General features: G+C 35.6%; 1 protein-coding gene and 1 long non-coding RNA gene across 3 annotated transcripts; one reads left to right on the forward strand and one right to left on the reverse strand.

Moving 5' to 3' along the window:
* Positions 1–245: 245 nt before the first annotated feature.
* Positions 246–3,924, reverse strand: LOC11414001 (uncharacterized). Of its 2 annotated transcripts, XR_003011937.2 has the most exons (7): positions 3,508–3,924; positions 3,327–3,418; positions 2,715–3,063; positions 2,281–2,587; positions 1,493–1,680; positions 707–845; positions 246–515 (listed from the first exon to the last, which is right to left on the reverse strand). It is a non-coding gene; the product is annotated as an uncharacterized lncRNA (long non-coding RNA). The 2 variants fall into 2 exon arrangements; XR_005646388.1 differs by lacking the exon at positions 3,327–3,418 and having other exon boundaries at positions 3,508–3,898.
* Positions 3,925–9,364: 5,440 nt separating this feature from the next.
* On the forward strand, positions 9,365–18,947 carry LOC11427762 (protein SHORT ROOT IN SALT MEDIUM 1). The gene is made up of 21 exons (XM_003613825.4): positions 9,365–9,535; positions 9,640–9,733; positions 9,886–10,089; positions 10,202–10,498; positions 10,674–10,750; positions 10,996–11,688; positions 11,799–11,844; positions 12,542–12,634; positions 12,755–12,810; positions 13,157–13,265; positions 14,101–14,312; positions 14,399–14,462; positions 15,172–15,345; positions 15,479–15,506; positions 15,695–17,130; positions 17,208–17,282; positions 17,423–17,497; positions 17,582–18,148; positions 18,267–18,308; positions 18,419–18,481; positions 18,577–18,947. Exons 2-21 carry the CDS (start codon positions 9,665–9,667, stop codon positions 18,664–18,666), a joined length of 4,470 nt encoding a protein of 1,489 aa, XP_003613873.2. The 5' UTR covers positions 9,365–9,535; positions 9,640–9,664; the 3' UTR covers positions 18,667–18,947.
* Positions 18,948–19,507: the final 560 nt, after the last annotated feature.

Below are 19,507 nucleotides of genomic sequence, written 5' to 3' on the forward strand. Positions count from 1 at the left end.
AATGAAATGGAAAACAATGCACTTACAAAAAGACATTCATATTCCATACATTCTTTATTTAGATTATGCAGCACATGTTTCACATGGCATTAACTCCTCCTACATGCTTAGCATTTTCAACTAACTTGTGTTCAATATACAATTGGAAATAACAGTAGCATCACACATGTCAAACTTAAGTTTCCAATCCATACTGCATATAAATAAAGAAAATAAGAATAGCATCAAGAGCAAAAGCCCCAATCTAAACACAAATGTAATAATACATTAAGTAGAAAGGAAGATACAACAAAAATGAATTTGAAGAACATCCTCCTGCAGTAGATCCAAAAACTAAGCAACAAAGGTAGAGTAAAAAACACGACATTTTTCGGTCTTCATAACTAGAACCAAAGCTAAGCTAGAAGCTGAAAAAAAATTGGACAGATTGCAAGCAATCCAACCTTGTAACACTACAAATCAATCCAATAGTAACCACAAACTCTGCTACCCCAAACGCAGATGCAGAGCAGTACCTGTAGACAAACAACAAAACCTCATCAGCCGAATAGCAGCAAAACCAATATGTTGCCACACTAAACAATTAGTTGGGCCCCAATACCACTCATATAAGATAAAAGTGTTACTTGTGCTTGAAACATGAAACAAAGGGAATATAAAATGATGTTACATCTAAAACCCTCATGATCCATTTAAGAAGCAATACCTTGATACATCACCAAAATCTCAACCAACACCTTTGGATGACTTGAAGACAACACAACTTGATAGCACCACCACATTACCATGAGAACCCAATTTAAAGACCATATAAGAGATACTGATGCTCACCAAACTAATTAATTCTGCAAACAATACACCACAACTTGTAAAAAGATACAGAAAAATGTGACACATTATTTCAGCCCCCTCCACAAAAACACATTTGCTCTAAAAATAACATAAGTATTTGCAAACAATACTAATGCAATTGATTCTTATTGTCCATGTATCTGCTAAACCATCATTAATATAAAGGGAAAAAACTTATGAAAATTGAAAGTAATTAAAATTGAAAACCTAAATTGTACCTATATGAAAATCCTATATGGAAATCCCTAAATTCATACTTTCTAAATTAAAAACTCAAGACGTTGATTTTCATGAAATAAATCCTCATCAAAAAGCCCTCATCAAGAATTCAACCATATATTATCTCCAAACAAAAAAGTAAATAAGTGATTGAAGACTTCAACAAAACTTCGAAGAATTAGAGGAAAAATATGATACTTGATGTCTATTTTGATCTAGTAGTTTAGATATGGACATCAATTTTCACCATTCACAAATAAATATGCACTCCCTCCGGTCTTGAACAATATAAATTTTTTACCAAATACAATTCAACTTAATGCTTAAAATGACCATAGAGAGTTCCAAGTGAAGAGAAGATGTATAGGGATTGACAGAATCATATCACACAAAGCCTCATCGCACAGATTGAGCAACTTACGTCATTACAAAAGTCCTCTTCCTCTGCCTATTCATTGCAGAGACATTCGCTCGTGCAGTTACAGGCAATTCTGAATTTGTTCCAACAATCTCAATCTTCATGGGCTTTCCATCCAAAAGCACATTGTTATATCGTTTAAGAGCAGTAAATGCATCACTTCTTCTATTGTAGACAACTTCAGCTGAACCCTGTTAGATGATGAAACATTTATGCTTAATAAAACATGACAACAACATAGTTGAAAAGCTCAAAGGTATAACACAAAACGGTTAACACTACTACTTCACAGAACATATATTGTGTAGTTAAAGTTGAAGAAAAGACGGCAGTTAAAAAATACAACTTTTCAACATGAGCGGCAAAATAGCAATTACTGAATCATTTTTTCAAAGCAATTAATGGCCAGCTTTCTATGGAATCCATTTGGGGGCATCTGACACAAAACAATTCCAGCCCAGTTGGAAATTATAAGCTAAAATGTGAGAAAGACTGATCTCATAGAAGACCTCAAACTCGTAAGAAATTAGTTTTAGGAGATAATTTTCAATTGGGTGCGGATTGTTGATCTCGTAAAAGACCTCAAACAGATAAGAAATTAGTTTTACGTTATAATTTCCAATCGGGTGTGGATTGTTTTGTGTTATAACTCTCTCACTCATACTTAGTTATAGGTCAAACATGCAGTACCTTGTCATACTTACCTGAATTTTTTTGGTAATGATTTCATCTTATTAAACCATGTAAATTACCAAATCATCAAATCTTAAGAAAGAGATAAGAATACACACCTTTGACAACAACTCTCATATGTATAGCTTCACATTTGCAACCTGTAGAAGCCAACCACACAAAGATTGCATGAATGAAACTTAAGTCTACAATTACATTCTTTAAAAGTTAAAACTAACACAACATACAAAGGTAGTTTAATCAAAATTTTAAGGCTGAAAGCGTATTTCTTAGAGGACGTATCTGTTTGGTAGCGTATTTCCGTCACCAAACGTGTGTTTGTGGATGGTTTCCTCGCGATCTACAGAAGCTCCAGAACCAAGCTTCTTCAGTTAACATGGTTTTTCACCGCATAATTGCTTGAGACTTTGATCATTCATAAAAAAAAAATACATGGTACTAAGAATCATAAACAACCATTGTCAATCATCCTGTCTAAATCCAACTCAATGTATCAATACAGCCAGAAAGAAACAGGAAAATTAATACTTACCCAACCAGTCAAAAAGATAACTCCAAATAAGAGGAAGACACTACCATTCATAATCAATGTCGAAGGTTCCTGTCATGGCCGATGTGCACCACGGTGACCCCTCCTCTAATCCACCAAAAGATGCAGTATCATATTTATAATAATTGCTCAAATAGAAATTGGTCATCAACAGTTGATGAGTTCATGCTTAATCACACCATGATCTTCATACAAACGTTCGAATTTACGGCGAATCACACCACTCCACCACCGACCTTGTCAAAGCCACCATTCAAAACCTTCGTTCCACTTCCGGCACCGTCACCACCTCCGTAACCACCGAATCCTGCCATTGTTCAGTCTTAACCTCCTGCAATTTCACTAGAGACCATCAACATTTTTGTATATTGAAGAATCTTTTACTGGAACAAAAGAAACTAACACATCAAAATAGCAAACATATTTTCATAAAGGAAAATGTAGAAAATCATATCATATAGATGTACTGATAAAGGAGAAAGAACATGAGACTGGAGGTTTTGCGAGGCATGATTTCAAACACCAAAACTAAAAATAATTAGTACCAATAAAACAAATCACATAAAAATTCAAACTTTAATCGAAATAACTTACTACAGGAAGTGCATCAATGAAATTGCTATAAATTTTATCAGGAGGGTGTGTATTGTAATCAACTGTAGTACAAATTGCAGCCAGTTTATAACCTAAACACAAATCAAAATGAAAATTTCAAGACAAATCAAAATAAAAGACTAAATTGAAAAGAAAAAAATAACTTAAAACTAAAAAGTACCATGTGTTAATGAGGCTCAGACTGTGTTGGATGGCCAAGCAAGCAAGACCCTATCTCCCTTCATTAACTCCACTATGATCCCCTTTCTAATTTCAACACTGTCAACAAAAACTCTGATAGAAGCTTCTAGAAACAGAAAACCCTCTCTACCACAAAACACATTGTCATGAACGATTAGCAACCTGTGCAATAGGATTCAACAAGAAAACCATTGGATTCAACAATTTTTCACAGAATCAGAACCAAAATTAGAAGAGATTGAAATCATAAAACCATGTAAGAATTTATTCGAAAATGAAAAACGAATTGTAACATTGATTTTGTGAGCTGAAATTGGAAATCAAAACCCACAAAGATTTTGGGGTTGTGAAGAGGAAGAAGAAAAGAAGAGGAAGATAATGTGTTGAGGAGAAGAGGAAGAAGAAAAGAAGCTCGGAAGAAAAGGAAGAGAAGAAGAAGTTTCAGGTGAAAAAACATTTTGAGGATAAAACGTGTGAGGGATGTTCTGAAACCGACCATCATTTCCTATTGGCTAATTATGTGGCTGTCATAATTACCAGGTTTGTGATTTCAAAGGGTAAGAAAGTAAATTCCGCATTAAATTTCATATTTGTATGTTTTGCCGCCAGAGAAAATCAGTTGTAAATGAGTGAGTTTCAAAGGAGCAAATTAGGGCAAATTTGGAGCTTGGTGTTCCATTTATAATACAAAAATGATATTTGTACATCCACTTTGTGACAACTTTTTAACAACTTTCTCTCTCATACTCACATTATCCTCTTATTCTCTTTTTTTTTTTTTTTTTTTTTTTTTAACCAATGAAAAGAGAGAAAAAAGAAGTTGTATGAAATGGTTCTTCAAATATCACTAATCTTTATAATATTATGATAAGAACTTTCCATGCTTTGACATTTACAACAAAACATTCTGTTGTAAACCTCATTCTTCCTCGCATGTTCTCTTTGTGCGCTCAACTTCTTCATTTTAAGTATGGCATAAACTTCTTTAACTAACTTCAATTTTGTAACACAATCTTTTTAGTGCTTCAATTCAGGTAAGCAACTACCATATGTGGTCTCAAGGGGAGAATGAAATGCAGTTAATGCAATGCCTAAATGTGCAACCTTTGTGATTGTCATAACTTGGCTTGGCATGAGAGATATCTTACATATTATGAGGGTATTAATAAACATAATGTATAAATTCAAACACAGTAGAGATAAGGATAAAGTTGTTACCTAATATTACTCTTACATCAACTTGTATTCTTTAGTAATAGAAAACTAATTGTGTTCACTTGCTGAAGTCGTACACTCCACTGCCTTAGGATCAGGCACTGCAATCCCTCACTTGTATCATTAAATACTCATGTATTTCTCTGTTGTTAAACAAGTATTATTAAAATCATTTTAAGTATCGCTCAGTGTCACCATGAAGAATCTTACCTGAGCAACAACTGTCAATAATCCTGATGAAAGAAACTCCAAGCTTTACTTTTTCTACATGTTGACGAAAATTAGAGTCATCTAAGAAAATATATATTCCATTCTCATTGAATTAATAACATTAATATTCTTGGGTTCAAATAAACTTACAATGATCAATAAGACACTGCCAGAGTAAAAAATCCTTCGTAGGAGATTTCAGAGATGAACAACTAGAGTGGTAGTTCAATCCAATTATCACAGATTTTCTCACTACCATTTCAAGCGTGAAGAAGAACATGTTGAACCCTAAAATGAAGAATAACCTTAGAACGAGAAGTTTTCAAAAATGTGTGAGTGTGTATGCCTTCCTTATATTACGATTTTTATGTTATGTCAAAAATAGGCTAGTTAGATTTGATGTAATGATGTATCCATCTACGATTCTAATTTAAAATTTCGTTATTTCTACTGATCTAAGTCAATTACGAATTTCAATAATCATCCTATGTTCACTCGTTATTATGCATATGTCAAAATAAGTTGTCTACCATCTCCTTCACTAAGAAACTCACACTCATCATCTTATCTCTCAATCACCATCTACAAACAAATGCTAAGATAACAATTGGATACTTTGGGTCTAGAAACTAGATATGTAGAGCAATAACGACCAATTTAGGATTTCTTATTGAAACTTGGGTTAGGTTTTCTTATAGATTTTCTGAGCTAACCCTTGGGGGTTTTCACCTCAATTGATTTTGGGGGTTTTCAACAAGCACTTGTAATTGAGAAGTATTTCTTTGGCGAAAGCTTTGGAAGATCAAGTAGGAAGCGAAGCTTCACAAAAGGGTCGTATTCACAAAGGAGTAGCAGAAAAGAGTCATAATAAAGGCTTGGGTCATACATCCTTAAAGGTTTTAAGGTTAAGGTGTGAAGAAATAGTAAGAAGTATCACAACAAATTGAGGATTGGGTTGTCTTAACTTGAGTTTGATTGTGTTTAACATTTATCATAAAACTTATATGCAATTCTTTTAATAAAAGGTCTCAATCTTTATTAGAAGATTGGGGGCAAACGTAGTGATGGACGAAATTGGCAAGTGGACCAGATCGTAACAAGTAATAAAGTTGTAAGTTTATCGTTCTCCACAATGATTGTTGTTCAACTTAGCAATTAGTAAAACTTATTTCAAAGAGTAAAATTAAAAGAGGTTTGAGTAGAGCTACATGGTTTAATTGCCCTGTCTAATGCGAGATTATGTTTTTGATTTAGATGATTAACTGTGATCAGGGAATCCTTGAATCTCCGTTCATCTTTGTTGGAATTAACTTAGAAAGTAATAAGTTATGTGGTGTCTACTGATGATTTATTTAAACTATTATTTAAAATCTCCAATAAATATCTTAAGGTAACGCATGTTTCCAGTTAACCTAGTTAAATTGGAGCGTTCTGAAAGAAGAGAGTAGAAAACCTTTGATTTCAAACTTGAATTTTATTAAATTAATTATGAAAAAGGAAATATTTTCGGGTTGTGAATCCTAATAATTCTATACGGATCAATTTTCAAGATTATTGATACGAATTCTTAATTGAAAAAGCATTAAGCACAAGCAAGAACTTATTTAAATCGGACATAGTAAAAGCATAACTGGATTAAAACTTTATTGACTGAATCCAACAAATAAGAAAGGGTTCATCTTATCACCCTAATTAAAGAGGTTTAGTTGCTCATGAAAACAGACATAAAAACAAAACAATAGAAAAACATATCCTAGAGAGAACAAGAAGAGGATGAAATCATGTCTTAGAACTTTGATGCTTGACCCTTGACTTGAACCGCTAGCTTTCTGAATTAGGCATGACAACAAAACCCATACACGTGGGTTCCCGTCCGAACCAAACCCAGTTTGACGGGTTTTCCCCGATTTGAAAATACAGGTACGAGACATGTAACACAGATATAAGTACCCACCCCGAACTCATAATCAAACTCGTCCCGATTGTAGAAAATCAATTTATTATCCCTTTTATATTAATAGAAATACGAATCTTAGATCATTTCACTCACACAGTTAAAGTCTCGGTCTTTCAGATGATAGTCACTTATCATGGTTCTCTCTTTTCTCCTTCCATAACTCACTCTCGACCTTTTTCTTCTCCTTCACTATAGTCATCAATCGCCAACATCTTTTTGCTGGATAATGCATTACAACATTGCGTTCGGGGCTAAAAATTACTTTTATTTTTATTAAAAGAAAATTATACATTGCGAGGATGGGAATGTGGCGGGGATGCACGAACCCATCGGGGAAGGGGATGGGATTCGGTTTCTCATCCCTGCTGGGTATGGGTAGGGGTAACAAGTAAGTATATGAGAGTAGGGTATGGGGACGAGGCATGTAAAACCCATCCCCACCCCACCCATGGCCATGCCTATTATGAATGAATAATAATGTGTGCAAGAGTCTCTATTTACAACAAATGATCACTTAAGGTTTAAGAGAAGAAAATTTGGCTTTTTCCACCGTTTTAGCTTGAAAAACAAGCTGCAGACAATTTATGCCCGCGGCTGTGTACAAATGGCGCATACAGGGGGCACATGAGGCACATAACCTATGTGTGCGAGGGGCATGAGTTATCCCATGTGTGCGAAATCTTGCATTTTCGTCCCGTTTTCGATCGTTCTTGCATCTGGAAACTTGAAATGAATTTTCTTCACTTTGTATTGTTTTAAAAAACCTTATAAGAACCATTGATCTTCAATTTTCATATCTTTGATCCCTCATGTGATGTCTTGATTTGTCGATTACCTACTACTTATTACTTGAAAACAGGTTGATGCATCTGTCAAATTTAGGCAACCTTCAATGAAAACGGTTTGGTGCCCTTATCAAATTTATATTATAAATTTGAACTCCTCATTAAAAGTTTCCAGGTTATATAATCTGAATCCCCAAAAATTTTAGAAAAACACATAATATTGCTCTAGTTTAACAAATTATTGTTAATATACAATTCGAAAAATAAAATCCAAAAACATTAAAAATAATAGTTTGACATATATAACTCGAAATGTGTCAACCCCCCTATAGACCATTCAAATACGAATTATAGTACATAAGTTGTCACATTTTAAATTATATAATCCAAATTTAGAATATACAGTTCAAGTTGTATAATTTGAAAGGTGTTAACACATATATAGAACCCAGTTTTTTTTTTCTTCCAACTTAAACTGGCCCATCCAAATTGACATATATAGGACATGTGTTAATTAGTTAAGATCTTTTTTTTTTTTTGGAAATTTAAAGACTCCATATTGATTTAAACATGCATCCAACACAAATTTCAAGCAAAATATTTAATGAAAACATATGAAACAATACAAACTAAACATATAGTAAAAAAGTAGCATAAATATTCAAAGGTTACAACAAAATATTCAAACAGAAATAAAAATCAGAAATTTCCAATTGTACATAAAGTTATAAAATTATTGGGTAGTAGAGCCACCCCTCCTAGAACCTTATCCATGATATGCTCCAAACTCATCTCTGTTGGACTTTTCCTCTCCACTTGACCACCACCCATTATCCCTCCAACATGATCTCTAATGTGCCCTTGTCGTGCACTCATGTCTAGATGTTGATGGTCCTCGTGCTCCTCAGCAGCAATCTCCTAAAGTAAGTATGATACATGGATGTGAAATGGTAAAATATCATCACATGTATTTAATTGTCGTGTTTATACCAGGCACAACAACCTGACCTAAGTCCTGGTCAGAAAACATGATTAAAAAAACTATATGTAGTGTTGATCCACCTTCTGCTGGGTCGTCAAGGGAGAAGAAAACAAACGTGGATGTTTAAGAATGATCATCACATATCCAAACTGGTGCAGCACACGCTACAAACAAAAAAAGAATCGTGCGAGATTTGTATCTGAGCCAGCTTGACTAAATATTACGTGTTGGAATGGGCGTGTAGGATGGTGCACCTTATACAGGTAGAAGACATAATCAATAGCTAAGATGTGATCCATGTGCGCTTTGTAAGGATTTGTGACAGGTAGACCATTCATTAGAGCAAACATCATAGCACGAAGCTGCCAATCCTCCCTGTAAGCATTCCAATAATATCTTAATCAAACTCTCGCAAATTATTGTAATATCCAAGCATGCATCAACATCGACATATACCAATAAGTACACGGTAAAGAAAATTGTTAAACATTTAACTAAATAAAAATTTCATTAAGGACACATGAGAGTGAGAAGAGAAGAATGAAAAGAATTTCTCGAATTTGTAGTTTTGAATGAGATACCTTGATGTGCTTATTTGGGTTGAGCCCATATGGACCCATACCCGGAACCCGATTACCCGCGTGAAAACCCTCGTGTCTCTTGCGTCATTCTGAGACTTAGTTTTTTTTCCTTGACTTTGAAATCGAGATAACGCACGCACACACACAAAGGTTTCTGTTTCACTCTCTTCTACACTCTTTCTAGGGTTTCTTCTTCCCCTTTCCCCCCCAATTCAATTCCAACAATTTCTCCTCTGCCGAATCTCCCCACAAATCCCCAATCCATTGTTCTTCAATCGGTGAGTACAAAATCAAAGAATAGTTAAAAAAATCCACAATTTGTTTTTGTTGTTGTTGTTGTTGTGATTCTAACGAATTATTTGATCAATTTTCTTGATTTCAGGATTGGTTGCTCTTGAAGAATCAACATGTATTCTTCCAGAGGGAGTGGCAATTATGGCCAATCGTACACAGGTCAATCTGCATATGGCCAAAATGTAAGGGTTTTGAATTTTTCATGAATTGTATATGTTCTTTAATTAAAGACACGTTTTTTTTTGTTCTGCAAATAAATTTTGATGTGTAAAAATTGGATTTTTATATATAATTTGGTAGATTATGGGGTTGATTTTGTATATTGTGACTGTAGTTGAGTGCTAATTATTCTGGAGCTTCTGCTGGAGGGCATGATGCTACCCAGCATTCCGCGGCTTCGAGACATTCGGGTATATTAGGTAGTTCTCAAGATGCAGCTGATGTTGGTAGTTATAGTAGGGCTCATGCTTCTGTTGCTCAGTATGGAGGGCAATATAGTTCTGTTTATGGTTCAGCTGCGTTGAGCACCGCACCGCAGGTTAGCATTTTATAAATCTTTCGATGCGTTTAATGTGGAAAATTGATTATAATTTTTGCCGTGTTGAATGTGGAAAATTGATTATATTTTCTTATTTTTGTTTATGTAACAGGCTCCTTCTTTGACGGCCAAGGGAGCTGGTTCATCATCGGCTTTAGATGCTCGTGGAAGCTACTCTTTGGGTGTATCAGATTCACCCAAGTTTGCTTCTAGTGATTATTTGTCGTCCTCAACACATGTGTATGGCCACAAATCTGATCAATTGTATGGTGACAAGAGTTTGGATTATTCTGGACTAGATAGAAGGCAATATGGTGAACGGCAGAGTGGTTACACTGGTAGGGATTTAGCAAGTGATCCAGCTAGCCGCTATGCTACCGATGCTGGTGGATATAGTCATCAACATCAGGTTTGTGTTTACGCCCAGAAAATATGTTGGTTGCTTTATTTGTTTCTCTAGAATCTGTGTTAGAAACATATAGATTACTCCCAGGACTATAGGTTTCCTGCATGCTTTTTTATTGTAATCATATTGCACTCGTTATATTATTCAGCAATCAGATATTTATGATCTCATTGACCAGGCAACTTTGCTAAGACAAGAGCAATTGCTGAAATCTCAGTCTCTTCAAGCTGCTGCTTCACTTGATGGGGCTACCAGGTATTTTATCTCTCAAATTTTTGGCATGATGTTTGCCTAATTCTGCCTCATGATCACTTGAAAATAATATAATTTTGCTTATTGAATATGGTACATTTTTTCTATGCTGAAGTCTATATGTAAAGCACTTGTTTTATCTTTTAAGTTTTTGATGAAACTGGGCAGAAGCTGTTCAACAGTGCCTAGCTGTGTTAAATGGTTAAAAATATTTCTACCTACACTAAGAAGCAACACGTTTCTGGCAGACAAACTGATTATCTGGCAGCTAGGGCGGCTGCAAGTCGTCACCCAACCCAAGATCTCATGTCTTATGGAGGAAGGATTGATTCTGATCCTCATGCTTCATCAATGCTAAGTGCTACTTCATATAGTGGACAGCATGCACCATCAATATTAGGAGCAGCACCGAGGCGAAATGTGGATGATCTCTTGTATTCCCAGAATGCGTCAAATCCTGGTTATGGAGTGAGCCTCCCACCTGGTAGGGACTATGCCAGCGGAAAAGGTATTCATGGAAATGCTATGGATTTGGATTACCCGGGAAGTCTTTTGTCACATGATCGGAAGGATGATCGGGCTAGTTATCTTCGAGAATTTGAACTAAGGGAAGAAGAACGACGTCGAGACCGCTTGCGTGATAAAGATAGGGATAGAGAAAGGGACAAAGAACGAGAACGATTGCGAGAGCGGGAGCGGGAGCGAGATCGAGAAAAGGAACGTGAAAAGGAGCGCTTGGAGCGGCGTGAAAAGGAGAGGGAGCGAGAACGCAAACGAGCACTTGAAGTTAGGCTTGAACGAACTCCAGTGAGATCCTCCAAGGATCCTCGCAGCACTTCAAAGGATCCTCGCAGCACTTCAAAGGATCCTCGTGGGTCGTCTTTGACAAAGGAGGGGAAATCTTCACGACGGGACTCCCCACATCGTGGCGCTTTACATAGGTGGATCTTAATGATTTTCTATTTCTGCGTCCTGATCTGGTTCTCAATAACTAGCTGCTTGTATATCTTGCAGCGTTTTGTAACTAACTTAATGTTCTGTTATACTGAAGGCACCGTTCACCTGTTAAAGAAAAACGGAGAGAATATGTCTGCAAGGTAAAAAGAAATGAGAACTTAGCTGTTCCATAATTATGAGAATATTCCTCTTCAAGGAGGCTGTTGTGTTGCTGCTTTTTTTCCTCTGGAGATCCCTGGATAATTCCCTAACAATAATAAAAATAATAATAACCAGAGTTAGTATTTCCTGTTTTAGCTAATAGTTTTTCATTTGAACCTTTTACTATTTAAAGCCACGGGGACCGTGTTTATTGAGAAGTTCACTCTTGATCTCTAATCGCCCACATGATTTGATTCAATGATGCTGGGGCATTTCAGCTCTTTTTGTTTGCTTTTCTCTTCAAAGTCCTTGTTGATTGTAAATCCTCAGAAGTCTTGTTTGCTGTTGGGTTTTAATTGTTCATTTCTGTTACTTTTCTCCACAGCCACATGTTCTTTTTGCAGTTCTTCTTTGGTGGTGCTTTGCATTTTTTTCCCTTTCTCTTTCTTCTTCATATTCAGACCTAGCTTTTTGTTTTGGGATGTCTTTCAATTACTTCTTAGCAGTTCTTTGCAGCCTTCGATCAAATCTTGTTAAAAGAGTGTATGTGTTTTTAAGAGTATTTCTATCCTTATTGATTGTACGTAGACACATTTTATGTTTTAATTTTATTAGTCTATTATATACTGTTGCATGATTTTTCAAGTTGTATTAATTCTACTAATTGAGTTTACATTGTCTCAACTTCACAAACAGGTTTATCCTTCTTGTTTGGTAAATATTGAGAGGGATTACCTCTCAATAGACAAGCGATACCCGCGACTCTTCATCTCTCCTGAATTCTCCAAGGTACACACTGACATTGTTTGCTTGTCCGGTAATAGTTATTATTGGGGAGGTAATCCGAACGCAATCTGCTTCTTTTATGGTAAGGGCTCAATTTTGATTTATTTTCTTCAAATGCTTTAGGCTGTTGTGAGCTGGCCGAAGGAAAACCTTAACCTCTCTTTACATACTCCTGTCAGGTACCTCTCTTCATGTCTCAATCACTTTAATATTTTTCTCTCCTCTCTTTTTCAAAAGTTTGAGAATTTATTTGTCTGTTTTTGTAATATTTGGCAAACTAGCATTTGGGTGGGATGTCTTTTGACATTTAGTTGATTGGTGGTGGGAACATTTCTGCAATGTTTGGTTGCACAATATTGTTTTCCTAATAGTCACACAATTGTTTACATTGTTTTTAAAGAAAAAAACTGTACTCTTAATTGTGTAGAATATGTTCCTAATTGTTTTTGCATTCCCTACCATAAGGGGGTCATGTTATTATTGCATTCGAGAAATTAATTGTAGAATGTATATGGTTTTGAGCAGTTTTGAGCATGATTTTGTTGAAGAAGAAAGTGCTAGAGACTCGTCCAGCAAGCTTTTGGTGGGACAACCTACAGGCACTGAACAAGGAAATACAGTTTGGAATGCCAAAGTAGGTTTAACGTATAAGTTTATAAACTTTACTTTTCTCTTCATTTTATATGATAAAATGCATTTAATTGCGCTAAATTGTTTACTTGACTTCATTATTTTTGTGCCATATATAATTTTTTTTTCATCTGTGTAGTTTATTCTTATTATTAATTTGATTTAATACCAAAAATAGGGTTTGTAGATTTTGAATTCTATTGTTAGTTGTCACGAGAGATATATAAACAATTATTCTTTAGAAGTGATGATTGCCAAGAGACTTCTGAATTTTGAGCTGTATTCTGGCTAAACCCATTGTTTTTCCTGCTACCCCAGTCTCTATTCTCAGGTCCTTTGCTCCAAATGTTTTTTCCCCCTAATATTTGAATGTTTTGATGCAAAAAAATGTCTAGCTCTATTTATTTTGTTCCCTCAAAATTTGAGCATGTTGATGGGTCCTAATTCCCGAGACACTTATTATCTTTTTCTTTGAATGGCAAGAGAAAGCTATTATCTGTTGCTGCTAGTTCCCAACCAGGGTTCTATTTTCAGCATTGCCCACTTTCCTTTTCCAAATTTGCTATTTGGCCTTTTGATTTGGGCAATTATTTTTAGCATTTATACTTTTATAATATTCGTAGTCGTTTGTTTACTGGCCACCATGTTACTGCTATCTTCCTGATTGGGCGGATTGCTCCGTGCTGCTACCAAGTTCATAATTATGGATATTATTCAATTTATGGGTATATGCCGTCATATATTTGGTCTGCTGTTCGATATTGATATTTTAATGTTTAATTCTTGAGAGATTTGGTGTTTCTACCGTTTAATAAGTGGTTTTTTTTGCCTTGTTTCAGGTAATTTTGATGAATGGGCTTAGTAGGGGTGCATTGGAGGAACTGTCAGCTGATAAACTTTTGGATGACCGCATTCCTCATGTTTGCAATATCCTTAGATTTGGAATCCTTAAGAAGGACCATTCTTTCATGGCAGTTGGTGGTCCATGGGGACCTGCTGATGGGGGTGATCCATCTAATGATGATAACTCTTTGATCAGAACAGCCCTTAGGTATATACAATATCATGAGACGATTATTGGTGTGAAAATTTATGCTTTCCCTTACTGAGTAATGGATATTTTTCCTATTGTTACAGATACACAAAGGATATTATTCAGCTTGATTTGCAGAAGTGTCAACACTGGAACCGGTTCCTTGAGGTACCAGTTTTTTTTTTTTTGTTGACTATTATTGGTATTTACTGGTATTTAGCTTAGTTTTTCTGTAACGTTCCTTTTTATGTTTACACCCCTCTAATAGAAGCATGTCAATGACTATTGTTTAAAGCTTTTTCTTTAAGTTTTCACCTATACTGTTGGGGGTGTGTGTGTGTGTGTATGTATGTCTGTATGTATGTATTCATGTCTTAAGAGTGATGAGCTTTTTATATTTGCTTGGTTTAATAATTCTTGTAACATCTGTTGCTTGTTTGTTTCTTTTGGTAATGTTTCCTTAGTCGAGATTATGGTTTATATTTTTTGGTCATAAAAAATCTCATTTCACATAAGAAGCTAGTTATCAAAAGTTAAGCTGTTATTTTTACAGATTCCAGATACATTATGATAGAACTGGTAAAAGATGTTTTTTTTTTTAGCCACAAAGAAATTACTGTACTTTATGTTCCCAATTTGCCTGACTGTCTCCCTTCATTGGATGAATGGCGTGATCAGTGGGTTAAGAGTGTATATATCTTCATGTCTCAATGAGCTTTTTACATTTGCTTGGTTTAATAATTTTTGTTACACTTGTTGCCTCTTTGTTTCTTTTGGGAACATTTCATTCATTCAAGATTATGTTTATATCTTTTAGTCATGGAATATCTCACTTAACATAAAAAATTTAGTTACTAAAAGGTGTTATGTTTTCCAGGTACATTATGATAGAATCGGTAAAGATGGTTTCTTTAGCCACAAGGAAATTACTGTACTTTATGTTCCTGATTTGTCTGACTGCCTCCCTTCATTGGATCAATGGCGGGATCAGTGGCTTGCCCACAAGAAAGCAGTGGCTGAAAAAGAACGTCAAATTGCATTAAAGAAAGAGGTTTGGCTTTATTATTATTTTAATTTAATACCTTTATTTTTCTGGATGGATTACATTGCAAAACACATTGTTTGTTTCCATATTTTCTCTACACTATTCTTTTTTTTTAATTATTGTTTTGATAATATTTCAGAAAGCAAGGGCTATCAAGGAATCAAATGGTCAGTAGACTGCTACCTCCTGTACATGACATTGTATCATTTTCTTAGCCCAGTCATGTATATTTGTATCTTTCATGCATGCCTTTGTGATAGCTCTTCACTCTCCTGTGCATGGCTTGGCACCATTTTTCTCTCACTTGAATTGTCCTTATCTCTAGTTGTGATTATTTTCTTTTTCAATAATTTAGATAAATTAGGTAAGAAGGATTCTCCTGCATCTGGAAAGTCAAATGCTAAGAAAAAGGAGAAAGATAATACTGTTAAGGAAGGAAAGGAAAAAAAAGCTGGAGTGAGTATCAATACAATTGCTAAAAATGATGCCTCGGGGACAGTTGAAGCAAAGAGTGCAGAGAAAAAGCCAGGGGAAACTACCCCTGGTCAAACCACAGGAAGTGCAAAGTCTGTGAAAAAGAAAATTATAAAGAAGATTGTGAAAAAAGTTGTCAATAAGACAAACGATAGTGCCAAGAGAGAAACTGACAAACCAGGTGAGAAGGATGTTGCAGATAAAGTGGCCACGTCAGAGGTTCCTGTTGATGAGGTCAAGTCTTCTGTGGATCCTACTGGGGTTCAAACTTCTGGGAAGGACATAGTTGCAGAGGATATTCCTATTGGGAAAGCTGATGGTGAAGGGAAAAATGGTAAGGAAATAAACAGTATTGAAGATAATACAGGCACCAATGATGCTACCGTGAAAACAATAAAAACAAGGAAAATTATCAAGCGGGTACCTAAAAAGAAGGTGGTTGGCGAGGCATCTAAATTTGTAGTAAACGAAGGGAATGTTGTGGCATCTCAGGCACAGGCTGGTGCCGACAGCACTGACAAGCAGACTGCTGAAGCAGACACCATAGAGACTGAGGGCAAGAAACCTGCAAAGGTAGTAACCAAGAGAAAGTTGAAAACACCTACCTCTGGGGTGCAAGATGATGCAACTGTAGTAAATGAAGGGAATACTGTGGCTGTTCAGGCACAGGATGGTACCGACAGCCCTGGCAAGCAGACTGCCGATGGAGACACAACAGTGACCGAGGGCAAGAAACCTGCAAAGGTAGTAACCAAGAGAAATTTAAAAACACCAACCTCTGGGGTGCAAGATGATGCAACTGGTTCCAATAAAAAAGTCGCAAAGAGCACTGATAAAACTGATGACGAAAATGCTGTTGCAGCTCCTGCAAATGATGACACTCAGAGCACTGACAAGCAGGCTGCTAATGCAGATACAAAAATTGTTTCGGTAGCAAAGAAAATTGTGAAGGTAGTTCCTAGGAAAAAGTTAAAGGTGTCTACCTCTGAAAAGCAAGAAGGTGCACGTGGTGCAGGTGATTCCAATAAAAATGAAATGAAGTCTGACAACAATGACAAGAAGGATGGAAAAGGAACTGGAGAAAAAAGTGGATCCAAGATAGATAAGAAGAAAACCTCTGAGAAAGATACTCAAATTGTCACGGGGAAACTGAAAGTTGGGGAAAAATCGAAAGATGAGAAAGTAACAAAAGAGAAAGATGGAAAAGATGAGCCGAAAAGCAAATCTAGTAAAGAAGTGAAAGAGAAGAAGAAGTCCGATGAACCTCCTCGGCACCCTGGATTTATTCTTCAAACAAAATCAACAAAAGATTCTAAAGTACATACTTTTAGCTTAACTCTAGAAACATATACTATCTTATGTACACTTAAATTCTAATGTCAATTCTTGTACAGCTACGGTCATTGTCACTGTCTCTGGATTCATTGTTGGATTATACTGACAAAGATGTTGATGAATCAACACTTGAGGTCTGTTTACATATTTTTATTTATTTAATTTTTTTTCAATGCAGCATTTTCTTCCCCCCATTATTTGTGTATCGGACTGTTGGTTCTCCATGGGACTGTTGCTAATTCAGAATCCGTGATTCTGGTTGTTATTTTTGCAGCTTTCATTATTTGCTGAATCATTTTATGAAATGCTTCAGTTTCAAATGGGCAGTAGGATTTTGACTTTTCTTCAGGTTGGTTAAGGTTGCTTTTTATCACATCATGCTTTGATTTGATTCTCTAAAGGTGTTTAACTAGGTTTACCATTTTTTCTTCAGAAATTGCGCGAAAAATTTGTGATGAAAAGAGCTCAGCGAAAGAGGCAGCGAGAAGATGGACTTGACAAGGATAGTGCAAACAAGTCACCTGCTAAACGTAAAAAAGGTGATGATCCGTCTGTTAAGAGTGAAACTGATGTGGATGCATCAAATCCAACCCAAGCAGATAACAAGAAAACTGTTGCCGAGATTGAGAATTCTGGTAACAAGGAGGATGACGATGTGAAGATGGAAAATGCATCAGATGATGAAGATCCGGAAGAAGAGGATCCTGAAGAGGAACCAGAAGAGGAACCAGAAGAGGAAATGGAAAATGGTACTCCCCAACATGACTCATCCAATGGTAAAAATGCTGAACACGTCGATGCAAATAATGAATCTGAAAATGCTACCAGCAACGAAAAAGCAGCAGATGAAACTTCTAAAGGGGAAATAAAGGTTAAAGAAGAGGTGCAAGAATTAAAGGATGATATTCAGCTCAAGGAAGCAAAGGAAAGCAAGGTTGATACCGTTAAGAAAGAAACCCGTGCTGTTAAGGAGGCTGTTGTAAACAAAGAATTGTTGAAGGTACTTGTTTTTTTCTTCTATACTATGTTTCTCATTTGGTTATATTGCTTCTATTTGGTCATCTACTGTCATAATTTAGTTTCAATGAAATAATGCTTTGATTTATTTTTAATTACAGGCTTTTCGATTTTTTGATCGGAATCGTGTTGGCTACATTAGGGTAACTACCTCGGTCTTTATTTTATTATTATTATTATTATTTGTTGTTGTTGTTGTTGTTGTTATTATTATTCTTCCTTCAAGTAAGATGACAATTATGTTTCTTTCCAGGTTGAAGATATGAGAATAATAATCCACAATCTGGGGATGTTCCTTTCACACAGGGATGTGAAGGTGAGAAAATTGCTGAAGTTTGTTTAAGTTTATTTTATTTCCCTGTCACTTGTGTTCACTATGACCATTCTAATCTAATGTTCTATGTAAATCAGGAGCTTGTACAGAGTGCATTGTTGGAGAGCAACACCGGGAGGGACGATCGGATACTTTATATCAAGTTGGTGCGGATGGCTGACATTTGATGCCCCCCAGCTTTTGCTTGTAATTAAGTTTGGCATTTGTTGTTTTGCGCTGCTTTGATGAAAGGATAGGTGGTCTTTTTATTTGTGTTAGGGAAAGTAAACGATTACTACTGAAGACCAAATTTGGGGGGTCATATTTTAGTGCATGATACAATCTTGCTTTTCATAACATTTTTATTTAATTTTTTTTTAATTACGTCTTTCCAACATTTATGCTGCTGAGTTAAGTACTTTTGTATTTAATTATTTGGTTTAATGAATTTCAAACATTTGGATGTTTATTGCGCTTCTATTTATAAATTAAGTTTAAATTCACCGGTTAACATTTTATATTTTAGTAATAACAATTTATGCAACAAAGACAATCTCACTATCAAAGGTTTAAGTCCCTAGCGAGTTAACCGATGCTAGTTAGTTAGGACCCTCTCACTGTTTAGATGTCTTTACCATTGTGTAATCAATCTATCTAATAGGTTGAGATAGACTATATAGAGGTAGGACAAGAAGAAAAAAACCCAAGCAAGGTTCCTAATCGAGGATAGTTGAGCCACATAAAATATTTGCTGAATTAGTTTAGTAGAAAATGTTATGCTCACTAGGTAATACTAAACCTTGATTGCATTGGCGCCAAGAAAGGTCAAGTAATCGAATGTTTGCTATATGAATGTTAGGGTGCGGTAAATTCCAGCCTATTAACCGGTAACCCAACATAATTGCTTCCTTACACCTTCAAGCGAAACAAAACGAAACAACACTACAACCGTGGAAATCATCATTTTAGTTCAATGATGATTTCAGAGTGTTGATTTGGTTCAATGACCATTTTAGTCACAAATGTCCT

The sequence above is a fragment of the Medicago truncatula genome, chromosome 5, assembly GCF_003473485.1.
Source record: "Medicago truncatula cultivar Jemalong A17 chromosome 5, MtrunA17r5.0-ANR, whole genome shotgun sequence".
Taxonomy (NCBI): Eukaryota; Viridiplantae; Streptophyta; class Magnoliopsida; order Fabales; family Fabaceae; genus Medicago; species Medicago truncatula.

Coding starts and splice junctions, on each gene's coding strand:
- LOC11427762 (XM_003613825.4), top strand. CDS start 9,665: ATGTATTCTTCCAGAGGGAGTGGCAATTATGGCCAATCGTACACAGGT. Junction 11,689..11,798: donor CATCGTGGCGCTTTACATAG/GTGGATCTTAAT, acceptor GTTATACTGAAG/GCACCGTTCACCTGTTAAAG. Junction 11,845..12,541: donor GGAGAGAATATGTCTGCAAG/GTAAAAAGAAAT, acceptor CTTCACAAACAG/GTTTATCCTTCTTGTTTGGT.